At 45.1% G+C, this 25881-nt stretch overlaps 1 protein-coding gene across 17 annotated transcripts in view; it reads right to left on the reverse strand.

Annotated features, from left to right (window-relative positions):
- The window catches only part of LOC120957303 (restin homolog), a 61537-nt gene extending 36432 nt beyond the window's left edge, over positions 1-25105 (reverse strand). For 7 of the 17 annotated variants that reach the window (XM_049608694.1, XM_049608693.1, XM_049608692.1 and 4 more), the window contains exons 1-2: positions 24907-25103; positions 22586-23103 (exon numbers count right to left, since the gene is read on the reverse strand). In XM_049608694.1, the coding sequence (XP_049464651.1) occupies positions 22586-22943 (358 nt within the window). In that variant the 5' untranslated portion in view covers positions 22944-23103; positions 24907-25103. Of the gene's footprint in view, positions 1-14643; positions 15152-22585; positions 23104-23705; positions 23724-24538 lie in introns of those variants that run through there. The other 10 variants (XM_049608690.1, XM_049608689.1, XM_040379440.2 and 7 more) reach the window with 8 other exon arrangements.
- Between the last annotated feature and the right edge of the window lie 776 nt (positions 25106-25881).

Genomic DNA, 25881 nt, shown 5'->3' on the forward strand with positions numbered 1-25881 from the left:
ATAACTATTGCATCAGACATTCACTCGCCTTCTCGAGTCCCCTTCTTGGCCCCGGAGAAGATTGAGTGGCTTATCGCTTTTTTTACTTCTATAGTCTTCTAATTTACGCAAGCATTCACAAACAATCAAGTGTGTGTGTGTATCTGTGTGTACATGATGGCGAGAACGGTGGTACACCGTCCACACCGTTAGGACCATAATTCAATTGGCGAATTTATTGCAAGTGCCGCTCGGGTGCCATTGAAACGCCATCCACGACGGGCATGGCGGCGGATGACAGGCGCACAAGAGTGAAGGTCCAGCAGACATTGTTCGGGGGACGGGCAAAAAGAAAAGGAAAGCCCTGGCTGAAAAACCAACCTATTGTTTTCACGCTTCGGCAAGCTCCAACCGCCACACCAGGAGCCGAGGGGGTACCAGCGTCTTGTTCGAAGCAGTGTGGTTAGTGAACTTTTCGCACAATGCTCCTCCGCCAGGCCACAACCACATTGCTGGGCGGCGGTAAAACACCAAACAGCGAAAACAATAAAAATAATCCGTAACGCCACCATATTAATTAACGTTCGGATGGGCAATAAAACCCGGGCCCGAGCTAATGGTGGAACGAACGAACCAAACAATCAGCTTGGCTCTGTACCCTTCGCAAAAGCGCTTCTCGTTCGGTGACTGTTCGTGACTGCCTTCCCAAACACCGAAACCAGACGTCGCAACACAAGCGCAAGCGTGCCAACATTTGCTGAAGCAACACGCTCAAGAAGCTTTCCGAGGCGACTGATATTGCGACAAAATTGGAGCAGCAAAGGGAAAGGCACCGCCAAACGAGATTCTGAAGAGAAAGGGCAACACCAGCCTGCTCTCGGTCAACTGTAAACCGACACCCGTAGCAACCATTCTTTTTGCACTGTTTTTTCGATGTCTTCTGAAAGGTCCACCGTAAGAGGCCGAGCGAGAATTTCAGCGCAATTTTGCAGCGCACTTGTCACGTTATTAAAACAAACAAGCCCCACTCGAAGCTGATACAAACCGACGGGCGCGAGCTGGGCATCATATCTGTGCGAGATACGTGCCATCAAGGTTAGGACGGGGGTCGAATTACAAAAAGGCGAACCTGTCATACCGATTCTGACAAAATTCTGAAAACTATCGTATTTCAGCAATTGCAATCTCAGACGTCTGTTTAAGATGAAATTGTGGCATATTAAAGTGAGGTTCAACAAATTGCAGAACCTGTCTTACAAAAAACACACAGATCTGAAGTAGATCTGGTGCAATTTCGCAGCGAAAGTTGTGGTGGCCATAGCAGCTGTCAAACGTGAGATGATATCACTGACACCATTCTTCAGGCTGTTGCTTCTTCGCACGGTCAGCCTTCAAAGCGCAATCGAATTGTTTTTGCCTACTTACGAACGATGCCTTTCTCTGTTCCTCTATGTCTCTCTCTCTCTATTCAGACGTCTAAAAAGTGTGGCAGATGAAAAGAAAATCTCGATGTCCTCGATTTTTCAAAACCCTCATTGCACCACCGAGGGAGAGGCGCTGGTCCACACTACGAATGAGTTTGCTTGTCGGTTTGTTTGTTTGTCCCGGGTCCGGCCGTTCGCAGCGTTTGTTTGCATTGCTTGTGCCATTCGCGTTCAACAAGGGGAGGTGTGTTCGGGTTTACGTGCAGATTTTTCCAACCCGTCAGTCAGCTTCCGCCTTCGCGCAATTTCGCGAGCACACTTCAACGAGCAGATGAGCGCGGGAGTGTAGAAAAAAAGCAGGAAGCAAAATATTTGCACACTTACCTGAAACGAAAGTGAAGAGACATTCGATTAGGCAATTGATTAGGTACTCATTAGAGTGTGGTGCTCCGAGCGGGCAATAGACTAACATGAACACACACACACACACAGATACACTGTTGCTTTTCCCTAACGGCTACCCTTCGCAGCCCGCCAGCGGAGGGGAAATAAAGTAAACTAATTCCAACCGTGAGCTCGGACGGATAAATCAATTTCACTTTCGGAACGTGACCAGCGAGGCGGCAATCTACGGCGCACTAGAAAACCCCCCCTAGTGTACCCGTGAAGCGTCATTGTATCCCTCCTCCTGCCCGCTGCACTATCACGCCATTCATCGTGCTTCCTACCCCGGACAGAGCTCGAGCATAGATCATGGGAGGTTCACATTTTCATTAGTCACGATTCTTCTTCGAGGCGGAGCGAGCGGTGGTTGGATTGTGGTCGGTAAAAGCTTCACAATCATAAATTTCTATACCCCTTTTGGCCCATCGTCTGTACGCGCTCGATTGCCAGCACTGTCTATCGCAGATTGGAGCGGAGGCTTAAGTGCAACAATGCTTCCACTTGTATTCAAACTACGAGCGAGCGGCTGGCCGAAGCCGAAAAACATGAAATGGCGGAATCGTGTTGCTGATGTATACGTTCAGCTTTTAGCCTGCTGGCAACAGCGCAATGGAGTGCTTGGAGCTTGGTTTGTGATGGCAAATAAATCCCCATCAAGCGAATGCCAACGTTCTGGCAAATGGATAAGCCTTTCGGTGGTCTGCTCTGTATCAGGTTGGAATAGAAATTTCGCGATTGTGGTATGGTTTTCATTGAAAGAACTGGTAGCAAATAAATAATAATTATGGTATATCGTATAAGTGAATTAGGGTGTGAAGTGAATAAAGGTATACATTATTAATAAAATAGTCAACACCAATAATTCCCAAATCTACTTTCATTATCTACATTTAAATCCAAATTCCATATTGATCCGAGTCTATTTATTGACGTTTCAACACCTCAAAGCACAGTTGGTATCGTGATCTAATCGACATGTGCACGCCCTTGTATAAGAACGTCCCTGAGTTCAAATCTTGAAATCCGAAAACCGATTTCATATGCCATTATTAGTTAGTAACCTTTATCTAGGAAACTAAAACATTGATGAAGAATTTACAATAGTATTAAAATACTACAAACTGCATAACAGATACGGTTTTGCACATGAGATTGTTGAACGACTCTTCTAATTGCCAACGTCTTGCCACCAACAGGTAGTGTTTATATTAACTTAATTAATTGCCTTCCAACAAGCTTATCATAACTTCTGCATCATCTGTTCAAAAGAACCAAATCTTCAATCTCTCATACTCGAATGCTCCCGATTATACTGTCCCGCCCTCCTACACCCCTAACAGGCGCTCCATTCCAAAACTTATAAACCACGGTACCATATATGACACGATTTAGCATTTAATGACAGCCCCCCAAACGGAGGGCGGCATTTGTCTCTACCGAATTTAGCACGAGATCATTCCTCCGTCCCACTAGCTGGGACAACGAGGAAGCAACAATTTTCTGCCTCGCCGCCGCTACCGTCATCCAACGTGCAATTATTTTGCCACATGTAGCGCACACCCGCAGTGGTGTTTATTTTGATGGTAGAGTTGTTGGTTTTTCGGTATATGTGAGAAGCGATTTATCTCACGTTACCACGCATGCGAATGGGAATCCTACACTTTATGCGCCCGTTCCGCAGCAGTGCTTTCGCTTATGGCAATAGCTAAAATTTATTGCCATGCAAATCGGTGACAGCCGAAGTTTTTTTTGTGGAGCAATTGCCCAAAACCAAACCAATCGTGACAAATTTTACATGCGAAATAGGCGCAGAAAAAAACCCAAAACAACTCCAAAAACACATTCTAAAGTATTAAATCCAGAACTGCGAAATAAATTCTTCTCCCAAACCAACCGACCGATGGAAAAGTATTTGGTTCAGTCGATCTATCTTCCTGCTTCAAGCGCTCGTAAACCGGCAAACCACACGAACGATCGTGAGTTAGTCGTTCTTTTTGGCCTTTTCTTATTTTTTTATAAACTTTTAACCACACAACATACACACGGCATTCTGCATTGCTTTTTTAGGATCTGAAATGATAATATTCGCCCTTTTAAGGCACTGTTGCTTTCCTTTAACACCGCCTCCTTTGGCCGGGGGATGGGAAGATCAGCCTACCCGAAAGTGTTGCCGCTCAGAGACCAAAAGTCAACCACCAATGCCATTAGACCAAATGTGGGGCGTATGATGCAAATGGCATGGTGTTTCAAATTTGCAAACCAAAGAAGAAACAAAAAAAAACCCCAGTTTGGCCAACTCCGTTTGCAAGATAATGGACATTCCGCAAATGGGCAACATCGTGGACGACAAAGCTTTGTGTGCGTGACAATCTTTGCTTCGGAATTTTGAGCGATTACCTCTCTGCGGGAAGGCGTAGAATCACAGAAGCAGAACTCGCTTTCCAGAATGATCTTTGTATGATTTGCAATCATAAAATTCTGCCCACAGAAAGACACTTACTCTTGTTACATTTACTAACGCAACTTTTATCCGCTTAATTCCGACCTCGTTTGTCAAATTGCTTTTCACGCTCGTCAAACGGCGTTTAATTTGAAGGCTCTCTCCCTCGTGCGTCCTGTGCGTAATCATGTCCACCAGCTAATAAAATAAACACTACTTAACGAGAGCACTAGCCCGGGCAGCATTCGATTACCGTGGCAGCCATTTGCCCCGCGTGAGACACTCCGGTACAAACTCCAACAACCTGCCGGTGAGTGTGTGGACATCATCATCATCATTTTGGAGATGATTCGCAGGATTTTACGACCCTCCATCGGGACGCACGTTTCGTTAATGGCGTTTTTGGTCACATTAATTGCATTTTCTTCTCATTTCCCCATCTCCGGTGCCTCACGGCCTCGACTCAATTCGTGCCAGTTTCGTGAAAAAGCATCCGCCAGAACCAATGCCGAATGTTCCTGCAGGTGCATCGTCGTTGCGAGGCAGAGCGCTATTGCGCAGCAACCCTAACCTCACCTAATGACGCCATGCGATTTAATCCAGCATGCACAGGGGAGGCGTTGTAGACACACACACACACGCACACATATGCACAGATAAATTTACAACCAATTATTACCGGGCACTGGTGGTAAACAATAAAAAAGCAACAGATTGAGGTTAGGACAACGTCCCCAGTGCCTTTGCTGGAAGGGGATGACGTTCTTGCTGCGTCTCTCGGGAGATGACATCAGGGAAGCTAATTTGCTACTAACGGGTAAGCTACCGCGTACAGACAATCTTTGATCTTGCTGCATCAAGCACCAACACACACGTCTAGGCAGGGAAGTCGTTTATGGAAGGTTCTCAAGTAAATTTATTCCTACTTTTGCATGGTTCTGAAGTCAGCTTTTTTGGAGTTGGCCCGATGACACTATAGAATTGAAGGGCAGGCGTTAAGATGTCTAGAACATCTTCAACAGAATTCCTGTTTCTAAATCTTATTGAGATATCAACTCCAAGCACCGTTCCAGCACATCGTATGGGTTTGAGATAGAAAAACCTAATTTGACACTCCTTGCTAGATATCATCTTGACCGTTCCCCGTCCGACTGGAAGCTAATGCTTGCGTAGGAGCAAAAGGTAAGCTCCAGCCAGCGGTGGCCTGACACAAAGTAATATTTATCGGTCAACCTACAAAAAACCTCCCCGCAAATTAGCGGATTATACAAATTCATGCTTGTTCACCCAGACATCCCAAACAATCCCCCTCTTTGCGGTTGATTCTGATTCAATGACTTTGTTTTCAACCGCTGAAGGACGTACGGACAGACAATTAATCGATTAGAAGGATTATCTCACGCAAGGCGTAACGGCTCTTGAGGCTGGTTGATGTTTATATTTCACAGCCACGCTCGGGGCGTCATCATGATCCCCCCCCCCCCCCCCCCCCCCCGCCCCAAGGAATGATCAATTTGTCAACGGAAACGAATCAAGCACCTTCCCCCTTCGAGTCCGAAAGGTTGGCGGCAATTAATCAACAGATTTCAGATGTTGTTTACGATGCTGTTGTGTGACATGGCATGTTTAACACCTCTTCACGCTGGTACTTCGCCACACAAGCAAAAGGAAGCAAAAACATGGAATGTGATACTCTTCTTCGATTATTTTGGATACAGTTTTGAGACCACTGTAAATCAGAAACTAACGAATGGCGCAATATTTAGTGCAGCTTGTTGCGGGCGTTCCCGGTATGGAAAATTTGATATCATCCAAACGAATGCGAAGCCAGTGCGCCATCGTGCGAGGGATAATTTATCATCGGCATGACATTTTAATTTTAATTAACACACACACTGTGAGGTTTGCGGTGGCGAAATGGGAAGAGCAACAATTGAAATCCACCCATCGTGTTTACAAAAGCTCCAAAATACCGCCAAAATCTCGCCCAAACATGGTTACCACACAACAAACCACACACGCTCATCGTTAACTTCCGAATCGAAAAAAAAACCTAAAACTTCCAGCACCAGGTTGGAATGACGCGCAAATGATGGGATGTGCGGGCCTCCCCATTATAAAATGGCTAATTTATTGGCCATTTTGTACGGATTTTCGCTCTGCTACGGTGCGCGATGCGCTGCAGTGGTAATAAATATAAATATAACGATCCGGACAACGCTCGCGCCCAAAAGCTGAGCGATTGAATCATTAGCTCCCGATGCACAAGGCAACCACCACCAACCACACCACAACGGCAGTTTTCACAGCTTCCCATAATATGTGCCCCCCTTCGACGCAACAGCGCGTAACGATGCGGAAAACTCTTCACATTTTCGACGAGCGTCGATTTTTCTCAGGGCTTGTGGCAGCGGCATCGTGTTTCAACGAATCGAAAACACGCGGTAACATTGCACAACAGCGGCTGGGTTGTGTCTGTGGGTCTTCACTGTGCATTCGCTCGAAACGGCGTCTCCTCGTACAGACACAACCGTTTGTCATTTTCCCACCAAAAGTCGGGCCCAAAAACACTTTCATCTTGTTGTCCGATAAAATGTATTCAACAATACGCTGGATCACGGCAGGATTAAGGTTGATCTCTAGCGCGATGGGAAGGAAAGATATTGCATTCATGTCCCCAGACCTCTGTGTGTAATATTGTCCCAATTTCCTGTTCCTCTGAATAGAGCTCACTTGTCTCAAAATCGGGGATCCATTTGGTTTGTGCCTATCTACTATGAGCGTTTATGATCCAGTCGTACAGACTTTTAAAAAATACCGGAAATGGTAGCGATTTACGCTCGAGGAAAGTTCAGATCCATCATCGTTATGCCTGCTCCCACCGGAGAAACCCCATAAACCAACCATGTGACACGGGACATGGGGCCATTCCCCGTACATAGAACACACAGAGAGTTTTGAACGCTACTTAAAATGAACAATTTCACTCTCACCACACCTCTGCTGTAAAACCTTTCTTTTTTTAAGGTTGAGAAAGGAAGTTCGCAGTGAACTACGCTACAGAGAGCCGTTGGATTTACCGAAAAATACTTCCGCCACCAAAAAAAAATCGGGGCCAAAGTTGAGCCATCATTTATGTTGCGTCCAATCTCGTCTGTCTGTAAGACCCCAGAGCACGCGAGAAGTAGGTTTCTCGGTCAGCGACTACCGAACTTACACGGAAGAAAGACGCAAAAATTACCGCACAAGCATCGTTCTCGCCCAGCAAAACCCGTGGCGCTTTCGAGAAGCGGAAGTAATTTGGAACGCTGCTTGCGCGGAGGGTGGTGAAGTAGAGCTTTCCACCTCTGTTGTGCTGCTGTTCTGGTGGTGAAATTTGGTTCAGGTTTGCCGATGCTATTCCAACTTAACCAGCCATTTCGTTTCGATCTCTCATGCCAACGGTTTGCATTCGAGTTTGTGTGTGAAATGGAGTGTTTCACAGCAGAGCAAAAATAAATATGCATATCATGGACGGTGCTTTATCTAAAACACCGCTTCTAACCATGATACAACATTCCGAACGTTGCCGGTAACTAAGATAACCCCAGAAGCAACAGAGACATACCGATAAACCGTTTGTCCTCGTGACGTTAAACATACTATTTTTGTGTGCACCATTTCCATATCAAATTCTAAATCCTCCCATTTGAAAGATAAACAAAGCTTATCAGCAAATTTTATCCCACTAGCGGGACATAACACCATTCAAAAACGGACCGAACAAAAGCCGGCTTCTGGCCCAATATCTAATCATCTTAAGGTGCAAAAGTAAACATCCAAAACCATTCCGTTCCTCCCACTTTCATTCACTCCAGTATTTTTGATAGGTCGTTAGGTGTATCGAAACAAAGACGCATCGTCCCGCACACAGTACAACAGCTTTTTGGTGGGTCACAAAAATCGATCGATACCACTAAATATTTGTATACATTGGCAATAAACGCAGAATCGGTTGGTGAAAAAATCAGTTTAATGAAAACCCCAAAAGCAATCTAGCTACGTCGCGCAGCTGACTGACTCACCCAGAGCCAGCGGCAAACTTCCCCTTCACCGTTACGACTTCATTTACATCCATCAAATATCACACACGCTGGTGGTGGTTCGGCCAAAAAGCTGACCCTGCCCAAAAATCAATCCATCGTCCAAATTTGGCAGAGCTGAAAGTAATAAAAAAGAGCTGCCAATATGATTCTCCATGCTCCATACGGGAGCGGAGGACACAAGAACCGAAAGGGGGGTGTGTTATTCCGTTTCAAATCCTTCTGTTTGTTTGAGCATTTTCATTATCACCTGCACAATGGTCCAATGGGACAGAGATATCGGTTGGTTACGCAGTGGTTTTGGCACCCTGCTGTCAACCGTCTCCCGGGGGCCATAAACGGACTTTGACTATCCTTTCGACACCACCATGTCACGTGTGTTTGGCTGCTGTTTGGCGTACGGCGATTTACGCAGAGTTACACCTTGCTAAGAATCTGTCCTAACCTTAAACAATTCTTGCTGTTTGAGGCTAAATAGCTAATATTTTTCCACCTTCCTTATACGTCTGACTTGACGTGGAGTTAGAGATGTTGAAGATCTGGCACAGGGGTAGGTATGTCACGCAGGTTAAATTTATATCCAACAATAATGTTAAAGAATTTATATCCATTCCATGCTGCTGATGATACAGCCAGGGAGCTCCGAAGAAGTTCTCCAATATTCCAATATCCTGAAGTTGATGATCGTGCTGCGACATTTGCGCAATCGTTCTTGGCCGGCCCTCCCCCGGGGAGTGTGGGCTGACAACGCGTTTGATCCATATTTGAAGATCTACTGATCATCACCATTCGCCTATTGACCACCCTCTGTAGGCATGCCGTTAAGAGGATGTCATGCTCATCATCCGAGACGAATCACCGAGTGACGAATTCTGAGTTGTCATTGCTGGTCGATCCAGTCACTTTAAGGAACCATAGCAAGATCAATGATTTGCGATTAAAAATATCGTATGATCGTATCGGAATGAGCTTTAAACCCGCCCACCGAACAACCGGGAGAGTCCATACGCCGCAAAACAGAGCTCCGCCAACCAACAACAACCAATATGGTCAATGACGATGACGACCCGACGATGACCAATCGACACACTTATGGCGCTCAAAAACATTACAAACATGGGACGAAAATACTAAAACACAAAACGAGACTTTAACACACTGCCAATGGATGGCATAAATCACACGGCAGACATTAATAATTCATTTCTAGCCAGGCGGTTTTTGCAATGAGAAAAAAAAAACAAAACAAAACGATTGTCCACAGAAATGACGGAGTTCGTGCAGGTATGCTTTGCATTAGTTGAGCACTCCGGTGCTCTAGCATGATTCCAGGGGGAGATGCGGCATGCACACGTAAAACACGCATTTTAGATACAAATATGGAGTATCTAAAGCAAGACTTCATACCTTTAACTAGGCCAACAAACCTTGGCAGCAAAGCCTGCCAGTGTCTCCGATCTAACGCTGGCTGCTTGTCGCAAAACGAAAATCCAAACCCTCTCCACAAACACACGTTCGTGAGGGATTTGCTGAGTTGTTTTTTTTTTTGCACTGGAAGAGTAAAAGGTCAAACCAACCAACCTAAGTACATTTGCGCCGTTGGCGAGGGAACACAGCAAATCTTTTGTGCCAAAACTGTTGTGCCACACAGCAGACACGAACTCCCTCTCCCTCCGAGAACTAACTGTTCCGCTGCGCTTGTTGCATGAGTTAGGCACGAAAACGGCGACTCTGCACCGTAGTTACACATACTTCATGTAGCTCTCCCCCCGCTCGCTCGCGGTCATCATGCACAACCGAACCGAAACCGAAACGAGTCTAATAAAAACATTTTTCGCGAAACTACATCGTGACATGGCCGGTCTACAACTTGCACAAGGTTAGACGATGGTTTGGACTTCGCTGTGAAGAGTTCGTTTGGAGTACCTGAAACTCAACCTACTGCCGCTGGTGGAAGCGTCCAACTCCACCCCACTGCCTCTAATCTCCAATGCCCAGCAGTGGCCGGCGTCTCGCCATGCTCCGTACTCATTTGACACTGATTTGACAAACTTGGCGGTAGCATGCACAAAGCGTACACTCTCTGACATTGATCGATCGGCCAGCCCGCCCGGCAGTCTATCACATGAGCGAAAGTAACATGGAAACGGTTGAGCGGGAAGGCAAACACACATGCCACAACCGTTGGTATCTTCCCCAACATAAGCCCGGCCTGTACACGGTTGATGGTTCAGGTGCAGGTTGATGTGGCAAGCTTTGACGGACTATTCGTTGGTTTTGGGTCGGGTTTCGGTTAGGTTTTACCCGTTCGCTGTAGGATGGCAATAATAGGCCAGCTTCACTGCACCAGCAATAATGTCAGTTTATTGCTGTTGATTAAGCATCGTTTTCGCCTCGTCATACGGTGTGCTGAAGGGGCTGAAAGTGGTTTCGATTGAGCGGCAGAGGTACACACCATGTCTAAATTGACAGTTTCTGGAATATTACGCTGGATAGGTTATAACGATCGATATTGATCCTGGTTCTAATGAATGTTTCAATTTAAACTGCTAACTACTATATCGCCAAGCTATACCGCTTTCGAAACATTTGATTGGTAATCCTGTATTTAATCTATACGGTATACCCTTCTATCATATATCTAGATGTTATAGCACACACAGAACTGCTCAAAATCATGCAGCAAATGGTGTCGGGAGTATGAATTATACGCACGAAAATAACGCAAAACCCAGACACGCTATCCTTAAAAGCCCCAACACGGCTAGCGACGAACCGGATTCATTCACGCGTAATTCACCCTCTGTCCTCTGAAAGCATCGCCAAACTTTTGAAGCAAACCACCGAGCGGGCAAAATAACAACAATACGCAGGCCTATAAATTCCACCTGTCCAAGGTTGGAGAAAATGTTACCCTCAAATTAAATGCCCCACGTGCCCCCCGCGTGTACTACATTTTCCAGCTCACTAGACTTCAGAGGCTCATCTCCAATGCACCTCCAAAGCCTGCTATAACCCCGTTCTGGGCTATTGGACGGCACCGTTCAAGGATGCACACCGCCCGTGGCTCATGGCGCGGTCATCACAGTGCGTGTGTGAATCGAGTCCACACCGGACGACCGGTTGGACGATGATCGATTTGATGCACCACCGGTGAAGGTTAATTGCGGACAGTTTGTTTAATTGCGACCCGGTAGGAAGTTTCTCTCCAAGAAGTCATCTACTGACCGACCTTTAGGTTCATTTTCTAGATGATTTTCGAAAGGGTGACCATTGGCCATCGGTGACGTTAATTGGGTGAAATAAGTAGAAGAAATGGCCATCTAATAACCCAATAGCAGTAGAGTCTTATTATAAATTCAGTTCTTGATGGAAAGCGGTTTTCGACGAACGCGAACTGACTGATTTAGGACCCTCTTTGAGTTCAGTTTTGGGCCTGCTTTCAAAGGCACTACAGTAAACATGTTTAGATTTCTAGGAAATTGGACCGTTTATCAGTAATCTTTGAAAGCAAATTTGCGTTTTAACAGATCTGTTAACCTTCGTTTGCTAAAAGCCGCTTGCAAAGATGTCAATTTTGCTTCAGAATTCCAAAACTCGGCGAAAAAAAAACATCAAACTTCTTCAGGTTCACTTTAACTTCATAAGATATTCTCTAGGGCACGAGAGTGACACTTCCAGCTGAAATGTAATACCACACTTGTCCATCTAAGCATACAACAATGTCTTCGTTTTCTTCTCAAAACAATTCCCAAGAATCGATTGCCTTCGCAGCAAGCGGCACTTGAGCACACCGGGACGGACACACAAACCCCATTATCAAACAAAAAGCTCGTGGCTACTACATCCAACCTCACTGCGGAGATGATATCCGGCAAACAGATTGTTGGGCAGACGGGTAAACAGTGGTAAAGGAACTAAACAGCGATCAGTCGGCAACAACCCCGGTCTATCACCAGTTCCGTTCCGATTTGCATATCTTTAGTAATGAAATATCCAAACAGCTTGGACACGAACAAACTGAGCGAGGGAGCGACACAGTGAACGAGCTTTTGTTTGACTTTGCGCCACCCGCACACAGTGCACGAGAACGATTGCGACAAAGCAACGCGGCAACGGTAATCTCCGGCACACAAACATTCCGAATTCCGGCGGCAAGAGACGTGCCTCGAGCGAGCTGTAACCGAACCCATCCGGTATCGGTTCCGGTTACCCGGGGTGACAATATTGGCGCCATTTTGCCACCCGTGTGGTACGAAAGGCATGAAACGCACTGCACTGCACTGCGGCGGCGGTTGCTGCTGTCGCTTCTGTGCGTAAGTTGTTGCGGTTCCGAACACGATACACACACTTCCGTCAACAGTGGCGCGGGCGGACACAGGCAGCACCAGTTGCCGGGGGGTGTTTTGTGTGCCGTTTGTGCCGAGTGTGTGTGTGTGTGTGATAAACCTCATGTCAATTAAACTCAGGTGATCGGTTTGTGCATACGGTTGTGCAGGCGAAATGCGCATTTATGCGATAGGATTATGGCTTACAGAGACTTTGTGGTTCGTCCAGCGTGTTAAGCTATAAGCTTTTTTATTCATTTTTCTTTTGCTCCTCAATATCCGGCATGTGACCGTTTCTCTCTCGAAAAAAAAAAAACAACATAGAGCAGCGTCGTGTATGACGAATTGACAATTGGTGTGTTAGGTTTCGTTTGAGCTGTTTGCGAAAGAGAGAAAAAACAACATGAATGACGCAAAACCTTTTGCAAAGGGACGGGGGTTTGCGTACGAGGCAATAAATCACATGCTCAGTTATACTTCCCAACACCGTGGAGCGGTAATTTTTTCATCCTTATGTGTGTCGTTTTGGATTAACAGTGATTTGCCATGTCGATGGCACAGTTTCCTCCAACCAGTGTAGGTGGATCAGCATAAGCCGAACAGCACTTTAATTTATGAAACATGGAGAAATTCCATTCGAAAGTTGAACCGTAAAACCCACCGCCTCCACGAGGAAGGCTTTCGTGCGGTAAAAACAACGACAACAAAGTAGAAGTATATTTTAAAAAATTACAACACCACCATACTACACACCATCCTGAGCATCCTTTTCCTGCCTTTCTTTCTCGCACTGGATCTCTCATTTGCATAGCGGCTCACACACACACACACACACACACACACACACACACACACACACACACACACACACACACACACACACACACACACACACACACACACACACACACACACACACACACACACACACACACACACACACACACACACACACACACACACACACACACACACACACACACACATTTGTAAAGCCCAGCATTTGAATGGATAACGGGGGGTGCAAAAGTTAAGATAAATTGGTTGCGCATACATTTTGCAGTTCCGCAGCCAATTTCATCGTCAACAAAAATAAACGGCGCTGGGAAGGCAACTTTCGAGTGAAAGAAGCTCCCCAAGCCCGTCCCGGCGGACCCAAAACAAGATCCGAAAAATCAGAAACGACGCACCATATTCAAAAACCCACAGACGCACTTCGATGCACACACACACGCACACATACACAGAGAGAAAGAGAGAGAACAAACAATCGATCCGTGGAACATAAACAGACACGGCCACATGCACAAAGTACGAAAAGCCGGTTGCACCGCAAACAGAACCTACAACCTGCAAGCGTTCCCAGGGCATATCAGGCGCTATCTTGGACGATGCACAGCTCTCTTTGGCCTCTCAAGAGCCCAAGAGATAACAAAAGCCGTACCGAGGGGGACCGCAACACAGCCGGACACACCGGGCACCACCAGTACCATCTAAACCAGTACCGAGACGAGTTGCAGTGACTTCAAGGTTGGGCGATATTATGATTTTCACTTTTCTTCTTTTTCCGCTTTTGTGGGCCACAGCTCATTTGAATTTAGTCCATTTTAAACCGCTTTCCAACGCGAGATAATATGCAGACACACACAGACACTGGCACACAGGTTGAGCACACATGGAGTAGATACAGACACACACACACACACGTTTCTAACAGCTTTCCAACTTCCGAAGTGCAGCGAAAAGATGAAAGGTAGATACACACAGGTAGCTTCTCCAAAAGCTCTAGCCTCTAGTGGTGAGGCCTTGCTGGAGAGCACTTTAATGTCCCTTTAAAGCACACTAGGCAGTGGTTTGGGTGCACTTGAACATTAGATTTGGGCATCAGAGAGCCATCTCTGCGGATTACCGCGATATTCTTCTTTACCTATCGAAGTCATACTAACCTGTTTAGCAAGAAGAACTGGCAGGTGTCTCAGAAGTTGAGGATAGCAGAAATTGAAGCCACTCCTCAATCGATTGTTGAGCCGGCACCGTGGCTAGGAATGTCCAAAAGGAGTGTTCCTCGTGCTGCCTGAAAGCTGCAATCCAATTCAAGTTCCACCGTAACAGATCCCTTTTCTGAATGACTCCAAACCCTTCCTCGGGGGGAACACCCGTCCTGCTGGTGGAGCCGTGTCGTGATCACCTATCCTTTTAACTTTCGCGTTGCAATATTCCTGCGCCTGCAATACCCACACAAGGGTTACGTGTGACCTCGTTTGTTGTGCTGTAGGGCCTCTCCTTCTGCTGGCTATCTTCACGTGCACAAACAAAAAAAAAACAATCACGCTATTTTCGTTGTCGTTCGGTGTTGCGCATCGAAGAGACGCGGCGTGATTCGTACTGCTCGCGCTTGTTGCCTGTACACAGGTTGCTGTCTCAAGACAAACTGACGAAGCGTGCGCGGCCCGAACGACTTCGGCGCACGTTGGCTTTGCGCTTCGGCGCGGTCGCGTCCGCAACAAAAAGCTTCCCTCGACCAAGGTTTGTATGTGGTAGTGTGAGCGGTACGGTGAGCGTTGCGTTCAGCTCGGAGCTTTCAGCTTAGTGTTGAGAGCGATCGGTATAGCACTGTAGCGACGGGGTGTATTTTTTTTTTTTGGCTGTGAGTCGTGAAGTTGCAACTCTGAACTGAATATCTGCAAATTCGTATCAGCATGCATTTTAAACCAAAATCACTTAAATTCCCACACCCACACAGACACACGCAAGTCTCTCCTTGACCTGCAGACAACGCAAACAACACCGGCGGTTCAAACAATCAAAAGTGGACAGGGAACACTTCAGAAATTCAATTTCGCCTCACTATTATAATTCAATAAAGTTCAACCATTTTCCACACCGTGTTCGGTAGTGTTAATGGATCACTTCACGCTACCCGAAAATTTACACCTCACTCAAGGAACAAACGCACACACACACACACTCTCTCTGGGGAATCATAAATCATCCACTTAGGGGAAGGTTCATCATCTTCTTCGTTCGACCCTGCCATAACTTGGGAAACAATCAAGGGATTCGATGACGCCCCAGCACACACGCGGCCCTCCTCGCCATAATATTTTGAAAAGTCTGTTGTTGTTGTTGTTGTTCGGCTGTGTTACGTCCCACGTTATCGCACTTCGACAACACTTTTAACACTCCCCGATTAGGTAGGAAGGTGCGCAAAAAAGTAAGGGAGTCTGTTCAGCAGATATCAAATATCCACTATTTCAATACATCTTCATCGACCGAACTGACAGTCTCTCAGTTTCCCTCTCTCTCTTTCTCTCTTTCTATCACACTATAATTTATCCCTTCGTCCTACCCGTTTTCTGCAGCTCCTTTTCCGGGGGAGGGAAATATCTTCACGCTGCCCTTCTGGGGCGTGCTAAAGTTGTATGGGATGAGTCGCGTGCATAAAATTAATTTCCCACCGGACAGTACTACCTTGTGCCTTACTTTGGCTAATGGTTGTATACTCTTCTTCCCTCGCCTCCTCCCCCACCACCTCCTCCCTGCCAGTTGGGTGGGTGTATGTCACGCGTCAAAAGATGCAGCCAAGCCCCCTGGATGCCCCTGCCTACCCCGAGATGGGTATCGCCATTGCCGGTTTGAAATCGATGGTTTCGATCCCATTTGGGCATATTGCGCATTAGAGCACGCCCGGGCTTCGAGCGCGTGAAATATGTGTGCCGGTCATGGCGGAGACGATGATGATCATCATATTCCGGATCTGGGGATGGTAGTGCAGCGTTCCGGGGTGTTTTCATCTTTTTGTGGATTTTTTTTTGCAAACCAAAAAAGACCAAACAAGAACGATACACTCAACCGCATGAATGAACGTTTAACAAGTTGTGCACGGTGCACAGAATAAATTAATGCCCATCCGAAACGGATTTACGGATGGGACCATCTTTGGAACAAAAAAAGGTTGCAACTCAACACGGCCAGGAATAAACAAAACTAAATCCCATCGAGAGAAGTCTTTCGGACATCTAAAGCTTCGATCAGAAATTTCTGAAAAAAAACTATTTTAATTGTCACAACTACAAAACACCTAAATTCCTGTACTGATAAGCTTATCTAAAAGAAATACAAAATCAAGATAACAATCTACTTCCTCTCTCAATGGAAGTTCACTGATCTTTTGTGATACTGCCAAATCACCGACTCAGGAAGCTTTACTAACCCAATGTTGGCTCTGCTAGACGAAGCATGAAACAAGAGTCTTTAATTATTACGTCATATTTCACTTGTACAGCTTAGGCCCCAGCTTCAGTCAGTGGAGAGAGAGAAAGACCCAACAAAGGAAGCGTCACCGAGCGTTGAGTGAGCAATAATTATTTCCTATTCCTGTATACATTTCAACCGGTATTTCACCGACGTGGTCATGCCATCCTGTCACGTAGTGGTTATTACGATTCAGATTGATGCAATGATAAAACGTGTCCACATAATAATCGTAGGTTTAATGCTTTTTTTGAGTGAAAAATTCCGGATTTCAAGTGCAAAACTCTAAAAACAGATTGCTCCCAAAAATTCGCGAGGACTTCAATGTAATCCATCATATGGGCCCTTTCCGTTTTAAGATCGTAGGCTGAAATTTCAGCCTGTCAGCTGTTTGCATTGTTTAGCAGTTTTCGAGCAGCTATCTAAGTGGATATAATATACAGGTGGGCGTATACCAAGGGGTATGAATTTAGAAGGCTGATTTGTTTCGCTTATATTTCTGAATGAAGATTTTAAGGGTGTTTTGAGTATTCATCAAGCCCCCAGAAAGCTTGTTTGAACAAAAGTTTTCACCCATCCTGCCAAAAAGTGATATTCAAATTTGGTTATAAAAAACATGCTATGACACCACCTGGACTACATACACTTTGAATCTGGATTCCATCACACGATTTATTTAATGCACCTTGGGATAAATGTAAACAACACCGTGTAAACAAGCAGGTACTCGAATCTAATTCTAGCTTTGAGGCTAGAATAATCTAGACTGAAAATTGCAGGCTAGTTTTATGTGTGGTTTTGTATGGAATGTTTAGATGATTTCAGCCTCCAACTGTCAAACTCCATACAAAGAACTGACTAGAATCGTGAAGGACCCCATATATAGTCAGATCTATTGAGGAATTAACATTCTGACATTGTAATCCATTATCTTACAATCATCTTTTGTGTTACGCTTCTAATTCTTTATGTTTAATTTAGGGATGGTCCAGCCACAAGCCACAATTAAAGTAAAAGTTGCGAAGGACTAAACGACAAAGAACTGCTCATTATTCACCATTTAATTGGTTTGTAAAAGCATCATCAACAAGGTACTTGAGGATGCTGGTAAAACAAACTTCAAGCCCGGCTTCATTATGTGCTTGAGGAAAACAAACTCCTGGTCAGCGTACTCATTCGTGCCTCATGTTGATGTGGTGTTACTTAATAATTCAACTCAAACAAACCCTATGGCAATGGCCACACAAGATGCATCTAGCAATAAGATTACCCTCAAGCACATAATATTGATGCAGTTCGCATCGATTCGAGAGAGAAAAAGCACTTCTCCACGTTGACGAGCGAGATGATGGGTATAAGCAATCCCACTCAACGATGCACATCTTCTCCTGCGTGGGGCTCTGTCTCGCTGTACCGTCCAATCGAACCGAAAGCGGTACGATTCAATCGTTGCTCACACACAAAGTATCTCTGCGTCGAGTACGTCTCCGTATCATGGATTAATAAAATCAATCATTTTTCCTGCCTTTCTTGCTGCTGGCGAGCTGGCGGTTTGGTATTGCGTTTGCTCCAACAGATAAGACTCGATGCACTACATGGATGGGTGGAAGGGTCCAACAGAAACAAGATGCCATCAAATGTATTCCCTCGTCGCTTGCCGGAGTGTGAGCCACATCTCGTTATCGTCCATAGCATTTGCAATGTTTTACAACGTCTGCTTTTATTGTATCTCCCAGGATCCGCTTGGAATCTTGAAATTGTATCGTCTTCACACAAATTGTACTTTTTGTAATGCAGCTCAGTGCTGGAGTCAAGTGAGCCCTTTATCCTAATCCCAAATCACAATCTCGAGCTCGAGCAGAAAGTGATTTCATTTCTGCCGCTAGTATTGTTTCATAAAAATTAAAGAAAACCACTTTACTGTATTGCATCATAAAAGTCCTCAGAATTTTTGATTAGGCGAAGGTTGTAATGGACACCAATCAGTCTACCAAGCGTGTCGTAATACATTTGATCTTTCACATTGAAATATCAAAACGAGGGTTCTTCAAAAGCCATTTCCCGAAGTTAGTTGTGTGACAAATTTCAAACTCAACATGCACACACATTAAGCACGGAAAATCAATCAGACGGGAGCAAACCAACCGTCGTAACCTAACCAATCATTAACGAACCTTACCGAATTGAAATCACCAATCATCGGCATATTGAACACCGCGCACTAATTGCTTGGAAAGGAAACCGTCGAAAGTGAACCCGATTGGCAATTCCGGGGTGAAAGATGGAAACTGTCAACTTTCACGGGAAGTACAAAATTACTGCAAACTTCAAAACACATAAAGCCCAATGTCGCTGTCAGAGCGGACAGACGTAGACTATCGCTTATGCAGGGAAGTTATGCAAAATTGAGGTCCCAAACAACAACAAAAAAAGAAGCGGGAATTCATCACCCAGCTCATTGAAAGTCGGCAAACAAGAGCTCGAGGCACCCGGTGGAAGTTGAATACGGTTAGTCGCAACCGGAAACTGCCTGCTTGCAAGACACATTCCCGGTGCTCCCACGGCGACACGTCACCAGGCGTCACCTGTGATAGGAAAAAAATTGGAGGATGTTGAGCTCTTTTTTTGTAGTGTTGCTGTGCACACATGGTTGGGCAACTACGCTCGTGCGAATGTTTCGGGATAATGTGCACCGTAATTGAACATGACACTAAGTAATGAAGCACGAGCAAGCGTGGCCAAAGCCTTTAAGATGTGTCTCGCATGCTTGCTGCTGGCTGGCTGGGGCAGGCTGTCTTCAGCATTCATTCACGGGACGAATGGACAGCACTGGCACAGGGGTTGCCATCCCATCATACGTCACACGGTGCACTGAATGACATGTCGTTGTTCGAAATTGATTAGCGATGGTTAACGGTATGCTGTCGCTAGTGGTGTGCGCAATCCATCGTGTGTATCGGCAGGGAGCATTTTCACCGGCCGGGGGGAGTCGGAAGGAGGGATGCGGGAAAATCACTTGAATGAACAGCAACAAATAACTTGATTATTAATACCAGTATGTCTTTAGTGTCTTTCTCCCCCTCAACTCGCGAGCAACACACTTCCGTCAACATGAGGAGCTGAGCTGATCGTATCGGACGGCCACTACTATAGACAACTGCTCTGCGCAAATCTCCAATCTTGATGTGTGTACAGTGTGTGAAGTGGAAGACTGTACAGAAGTAGCAGCAGCAGCAGTAGCGGGGCTCGATCAATGTGTGCGGGGCACATTATTTCACCAATTTTGAACGATGTTTGTTTTGTCGTTCGACATCAGGGCCTTCGTTTTACTGCTATTTCGAGTGGCATTTTAGATTATGACAACGTTTCTTATCATGTCTGCTGCTTTCCGTTACACTTTTTATGTACTTATATCTGCTTAAACGTATAATATCACAGCACAAATCTTTTAGAGGTTTAGACGACTTACTGGATTTTTTTAACCTTTTCAATTATATTTAATGGTTTTAATAGTTTTTGAATGTTTTGTATGGATTGTTTGTTTGAAAACAGTCGATAAATTTTGAAAAAAAAATACGTAAGAACCAGTCAGTGCTGGGGAAAACCTTGTTTTGATGATTATAAATGAATTAAATTATTCATTAAACAGATAAGCAACTAAATGTATGTTCAGCAGGCATACATTTGAAGCGATTATGTTATTTACCCTACAGTGTAATGTTCTCTGGTTCCTTTTACAAAGGGTTTTAAAGCTAACTGGTGCCAGTCCATTACGGAGTGACCGAAAAAATCATTATTTTGGGAAATGTTGCAGCATTATACTGAAATTATTATAATTGTTATATGTTATTATAATAACACAATTGTTTGTGACTGCTGTAAAACACAAAAAAAACAACTAAAAATTAAATGTTTACATAAAAAAAACTATTACGAAAACAGGCATAGGAACATGTGGCCGTAGTCATAAAATGATAAAAAATAGTCCAATAGTTCAAATAAAGTTTTTTTTTTACCAATCATATTGTTTTTACTACATTAAGCAATAAAATAGATTTACTATTGATAATATTTTACCAAGCAAAGGTCAGATTTCACATATTGGAGTGAAAAATCAACGTCTAATCAAGAACCAGGTGTGGCTTGACTACAATCATTAAACATTAAATGGTCATTACAGTCATTAGATACTAATTTAAATAATTCCACAACTCAAAATTACACATTTTTGACGATTAAGTAACGCATAAATTCGATATTAGGGCAATATTCTTCGTTATTGTCATCAAAAATACTTCAAATCTCAGTTGCATTCCGATTAGCACTGGGTTTTTAGGTTTTTTATCGGTATAAATAGTTGTGAATGAAAAAATAGAGCTTATTTCAATTCAATTTATACTGAAATGTGCAAAAAATGTCCCTTCTTGATGGCAGTGTCAATTAATTAAAGCATATATGTACTTCTACAAATGGCTCCTCCATTGGCACATTTACCGTATGGACTGTTCAAACAAAATTGAACTACAAAATAAATTTAACTTGAGATTTAAACTTTCTATGCAAATTGTTAGCGCGATCGTTATTTTAACAAATTAAAAATGTCCCATAGCACGTGTCCTATTGTAAGAGCTTCAGAAATTATTTACCCCCCAGATAAAAGAACAGTAGAAAATCGATACTTGATATCAATTTTACGCGATGAGCGGTTACTTCTTTCACGCCACAGTGTGCTTATCAAGCTTAACCGACCCTTACCATCCGAAACAACACAACCGTGTCGCTTTCAACACAACAACAGCGACAGCACACACTCCTACGCGCCTGTCAAACTAATGGACAATTCAATAGAGCAGCAGCTAGCGTGGCAAGTATCTGCTACAATTACGCACACACCCCCTCTCTCTCTCTCCTGTCAGGCGTTATAATTGATTAATACTATCGATTGGGACAGAACCTATCGCTAGCAATAGCCAGGGTCCAGAATGGTGATGATGACGCTGGGTGGAACTTAAAGATGATAATGGTAATGATGATGATGATGATGATGATGGGTGTAGTAAGCGATGCTGCTCTTGCGCCTGTTTACAAAAGCGCAGAGCTACTAGCTGGGGCAATAAATTAATGATAAATTCTTAGAAGTGCGCCGCCACCGGCAGCCACACACTTTGCAATTCAATTACTCAAGAACACGAGAGCAAGAACAGCCGCCGGGCAAAAGCATTCTAACACAACAGCGTGTGCTGAAAGCAGGATTAATGTGTGTGCGCGTACACAACACAATTACAACATCACAACAGCATTAGAATGTAGTTCATTTTCATATTCAAATAAATTAGAATGATGTATTATTATGTACCCGTCAACAGCTCATCGCTCGATATCGGTGGAGAGAAAATCATTTAAATATTTCGCGTAAATTAGTTTATCCATTCCCACCAATAGATGGCGCTGTTGCAGTTGCGCTCGTCGAACATAAATCCCGCACCGGCCAACAGATGGCGCTTGCAACATATCGAGACAAATATTTCAGTTTTTCAGTTCGAAAATTTGTTTTCAAAATTTGTTTCGCAATATTTCTTGGAAAAAAAATTACTTAAACTACTACTTTCCTCCCCACACGCTTTGCCTACTTACGTTTGGGTTCCGGTGGCGGTGGTCCAGCCTTCGGCGGCGTGTGCCCCGTACACAACCGCCCTATCCGCGTTGCGGCGGCGCCGGCGGACGATGACGTTGTGCTGGGGGCGGCCGTCAGCTGCGAGCTCGTGCTGGCCAGCGATGTGGTGGAACCGCCGTGCAGATTGGCCGTCGGTGGCCTGATGCCGGACGGTTTCGGCAGCGCTCGCACCTTCGGCGGTTGTATGCCGGAGCCACCACCAACAACAACAACACCTGCACCACCATTGGCTGGAGCGGGTGGCTGCACCGGGGTGGATGTTTCCTCCCCATTAGCAGCCGTTGGCGCTGGCTCGGGGGCATTCGCTTCCGTTTCCATTGTGAAAATTAAACACAAACGCGCGCGCGATTCTATTTCCTTTCCACTTCTTCGTTCTTGCTCACAAAGCTCATTAAAAACAACGCACTGAAACACACACACACACGCGCACACACGCAAATTTGAACGCAGAAAATAAAAGAAGAAACACAAATAGGCACTAGAGAGGCAGAGAAGAGGAGGCACGAAACAAATTACTTCACTTTGACCCAGGATGGGAGGCAAAGGCACACACACACACGCACTCTCTCTCACACGCTTTGAGCACTTTTTTTTTTCACGACAGTGGGAAATCAAACACTTCTAGCGCCGGCGGGAAAATGCAGGAAAATAAATAAACACAATGCTCAGAATTGGGGAGAGCGCGAGGAGTGAGCCAACTAAGCGAGCCTCTTGGTTACGGAGGAAAGATGCGTGAATTTTTCATTCACGCCGATGGTCGCGACACACACACACACACACGTTGCACAATTGCGTGTGCGTGATTTTCGGCTTTTCCCTCCCCGTTTGGTTCAATGCAGCCCCTCTTGCAGGGAGTGCTGAGAGCTACTTTCCAAAAGGATTTTTATTTTTGGGATGCTTTCTTGCCACGAATGTCACCTCAGCCACAGCCTGCTGTGCGATGCGATAGGACCAAACCATAGACTGGTTGATGATCATGTTTTTGTAGAACCAAGAGGGGATTGATACACATTGATTCACAAAGTGAATAATAATCGGCAAATCGGCGAAATAAAATAGAAATAAAAACAAAGGACTTACCTTTAATCACGCCAACTCCTAGATGAAGTCATAAAGAAGGATTATTTAATAATAAAAAACATAAATTACTCATAAATGAAATCATAACCCCCAAACACAAGCCAGACAAGAGACGACGGAGGCAAATATATAAGAGAAGCGACAAATGAATGAAATGCAAACAGACAAAAGCAAACAAATCTTCACCGCTCGGCTCGGCTCGACTCGCTGAACTTGAACGGAAAATGCGATCAGGCGAGACGCCAGCGAGCAAACTCAACCAGCGACACTAATTGACAATAAGCGGCAGCGGTTTACGATGATTATCAGCACATTATCAATCGTATTATGTGTCGCTTTGTCGGAGAAGCGATTAAAACAACGAGAGAAGAAAAAAAAACCCCCAAAAGCATCCCTCAAATCCAAGACGCCCTTGGAACCAATTCCATTTCCAACTGCAGGTGGGTGTCGGCGTGAAATATTTACCAACATCGCGCCAACACACACACACGCGCAGAGTGACGTGTGGTTATTTATAAAATGCCGACAGAAATGAGCAAAAGTGCCCCGTTTTCTTTTGATTGTTGCTCTCATTTACAACAAGAAAAAAATAACCGGCAAACAGAAATTTGCAGCTGAGACGGGTTTGAGCAGACCGTGCGCTCTCTCTCTCTCTTTCTCTCTCTCGCTGTCACAACTGACGTTTACTGCTTGGGATGCTGTGCACGGGCTCTTTCTCGCCGCATCACTCGGGCTCGGGCTTTTTCATTCTCCCCCCACTCTCCCTTCGCGGATCTAATCTTCTAATCAACTTTGTGATGCGTTTTGCGATCACACACACACACGCAGCCTACTTCCACTGCACTCGCCCTAGAACTTCCGGCGGGGCGCCTTAAATTGCGTAACTTTCCGATCACACGCATGCACGAAATCAACCACTGCTCAACCGCTCACGAAACCTTGAAATTTCACCAGACACTCGCACACACACACACAAACGGATCACACACTGGCCCCGGGGATCGGGGACACCACGGTACGAAATTCGCACAAATGTAAACAAAATTGCTTGCTCCCCACTACTGCACAACGACACCACGAAGAAAGCCACGCCACAACACTTCCCCCGTTTGAGGGGCACCCTTTACATGCCCGCCAGGGCTTTACACGTACGCGGAATACTTCACCAAGAAACTTCACCCGGGCTGCGGAAACAATTTACCTGCCACGAACCCTGGCGCTCGGGTAGTCGTTCCCTGGCGCGCACGCACGGAGAAGGAATTTCCCGTTTCCTTTTCTTTTTTTTCTTTTTGCGTTGGGGGAAGGGCGCGAACACGACGACCAGCCACGAATTCACGCACGCAGTGGATAGGGGGAAAAAAGGCAAACAAACCGAGCGAGCACCGCGCACGACCAGCTGTCAACATCAGCTGTGCCACTGCACGGTGGTCGGCCCGGCTGGCCATTGACAGCAGCGTTTGACGTTTGGTGGCAGCGGTTGGGAGGTTTGAAATTTGAAAATCGTTGGGCGACCATGATCGCCGTTACGAACAAGGAGAAAAAGAGGATTTCGTTATTGAAACGATGGTTTTTTCGTTACGTTGGTTGTTTTGTTGTAAAAAAGGAGATGAAGGAGTAAAGTACAGAAATGTTACAAAATACTGAAAATGAAGGGCTGTTGGTTGTTAAACATTCGCTGTAGTAGATAGGGTGGTGGGGAGTGGGGAGAACTTTTAATGATTATTAGCGGGGTGAAGAATGTAGTGTAAAAAATTATTTGATACTAATTCAACCTTACGATGACATTTAATTTGCAGGAGAAAATAAAATTAGCAAGAATTTCGGCTATCTTTCTCAGCAATTAAATATTTACTGTTCGATCGTTCCTACCATTTTGATCCCGAAGAATCCAATCGTTCGATGCGTCCGACGGTTCCATTTGTTCCGACCGTATCCAACTGTTCCAACCATTCCGATCGTTCCAACGGATTCAACTGTTCCAATCGTTCCGGTGGTTCCTACAGTTTCGTCTGAATCTACTGAGCTCCAAACCGTTCCAACTGTTCCAGCCGTTTCAATTGCTCCAATAGCTCTAACGGTTCCGACAGTTCCAACTGAACCTACTAGGTTTAAAATTTTGCGACCGTTCCGACCTTTTGAGCAGTTCCGACCAATCCGAATCTTCCAATCATTCCAA

Source organism: Anopheles coluzzii, chromosome 3 (genome assembly GCF_943734685.1).
Source record: "Anopheles coluzzii chromosome 3, AcolN3, whole genome shotgun sequence".
Taxonomy (NCBI): Eukaryota; Metazoa; Arthropoda; class Insecta; order Diptera; family Culicidae; genus Anopheles; species Anopheles coluzzii.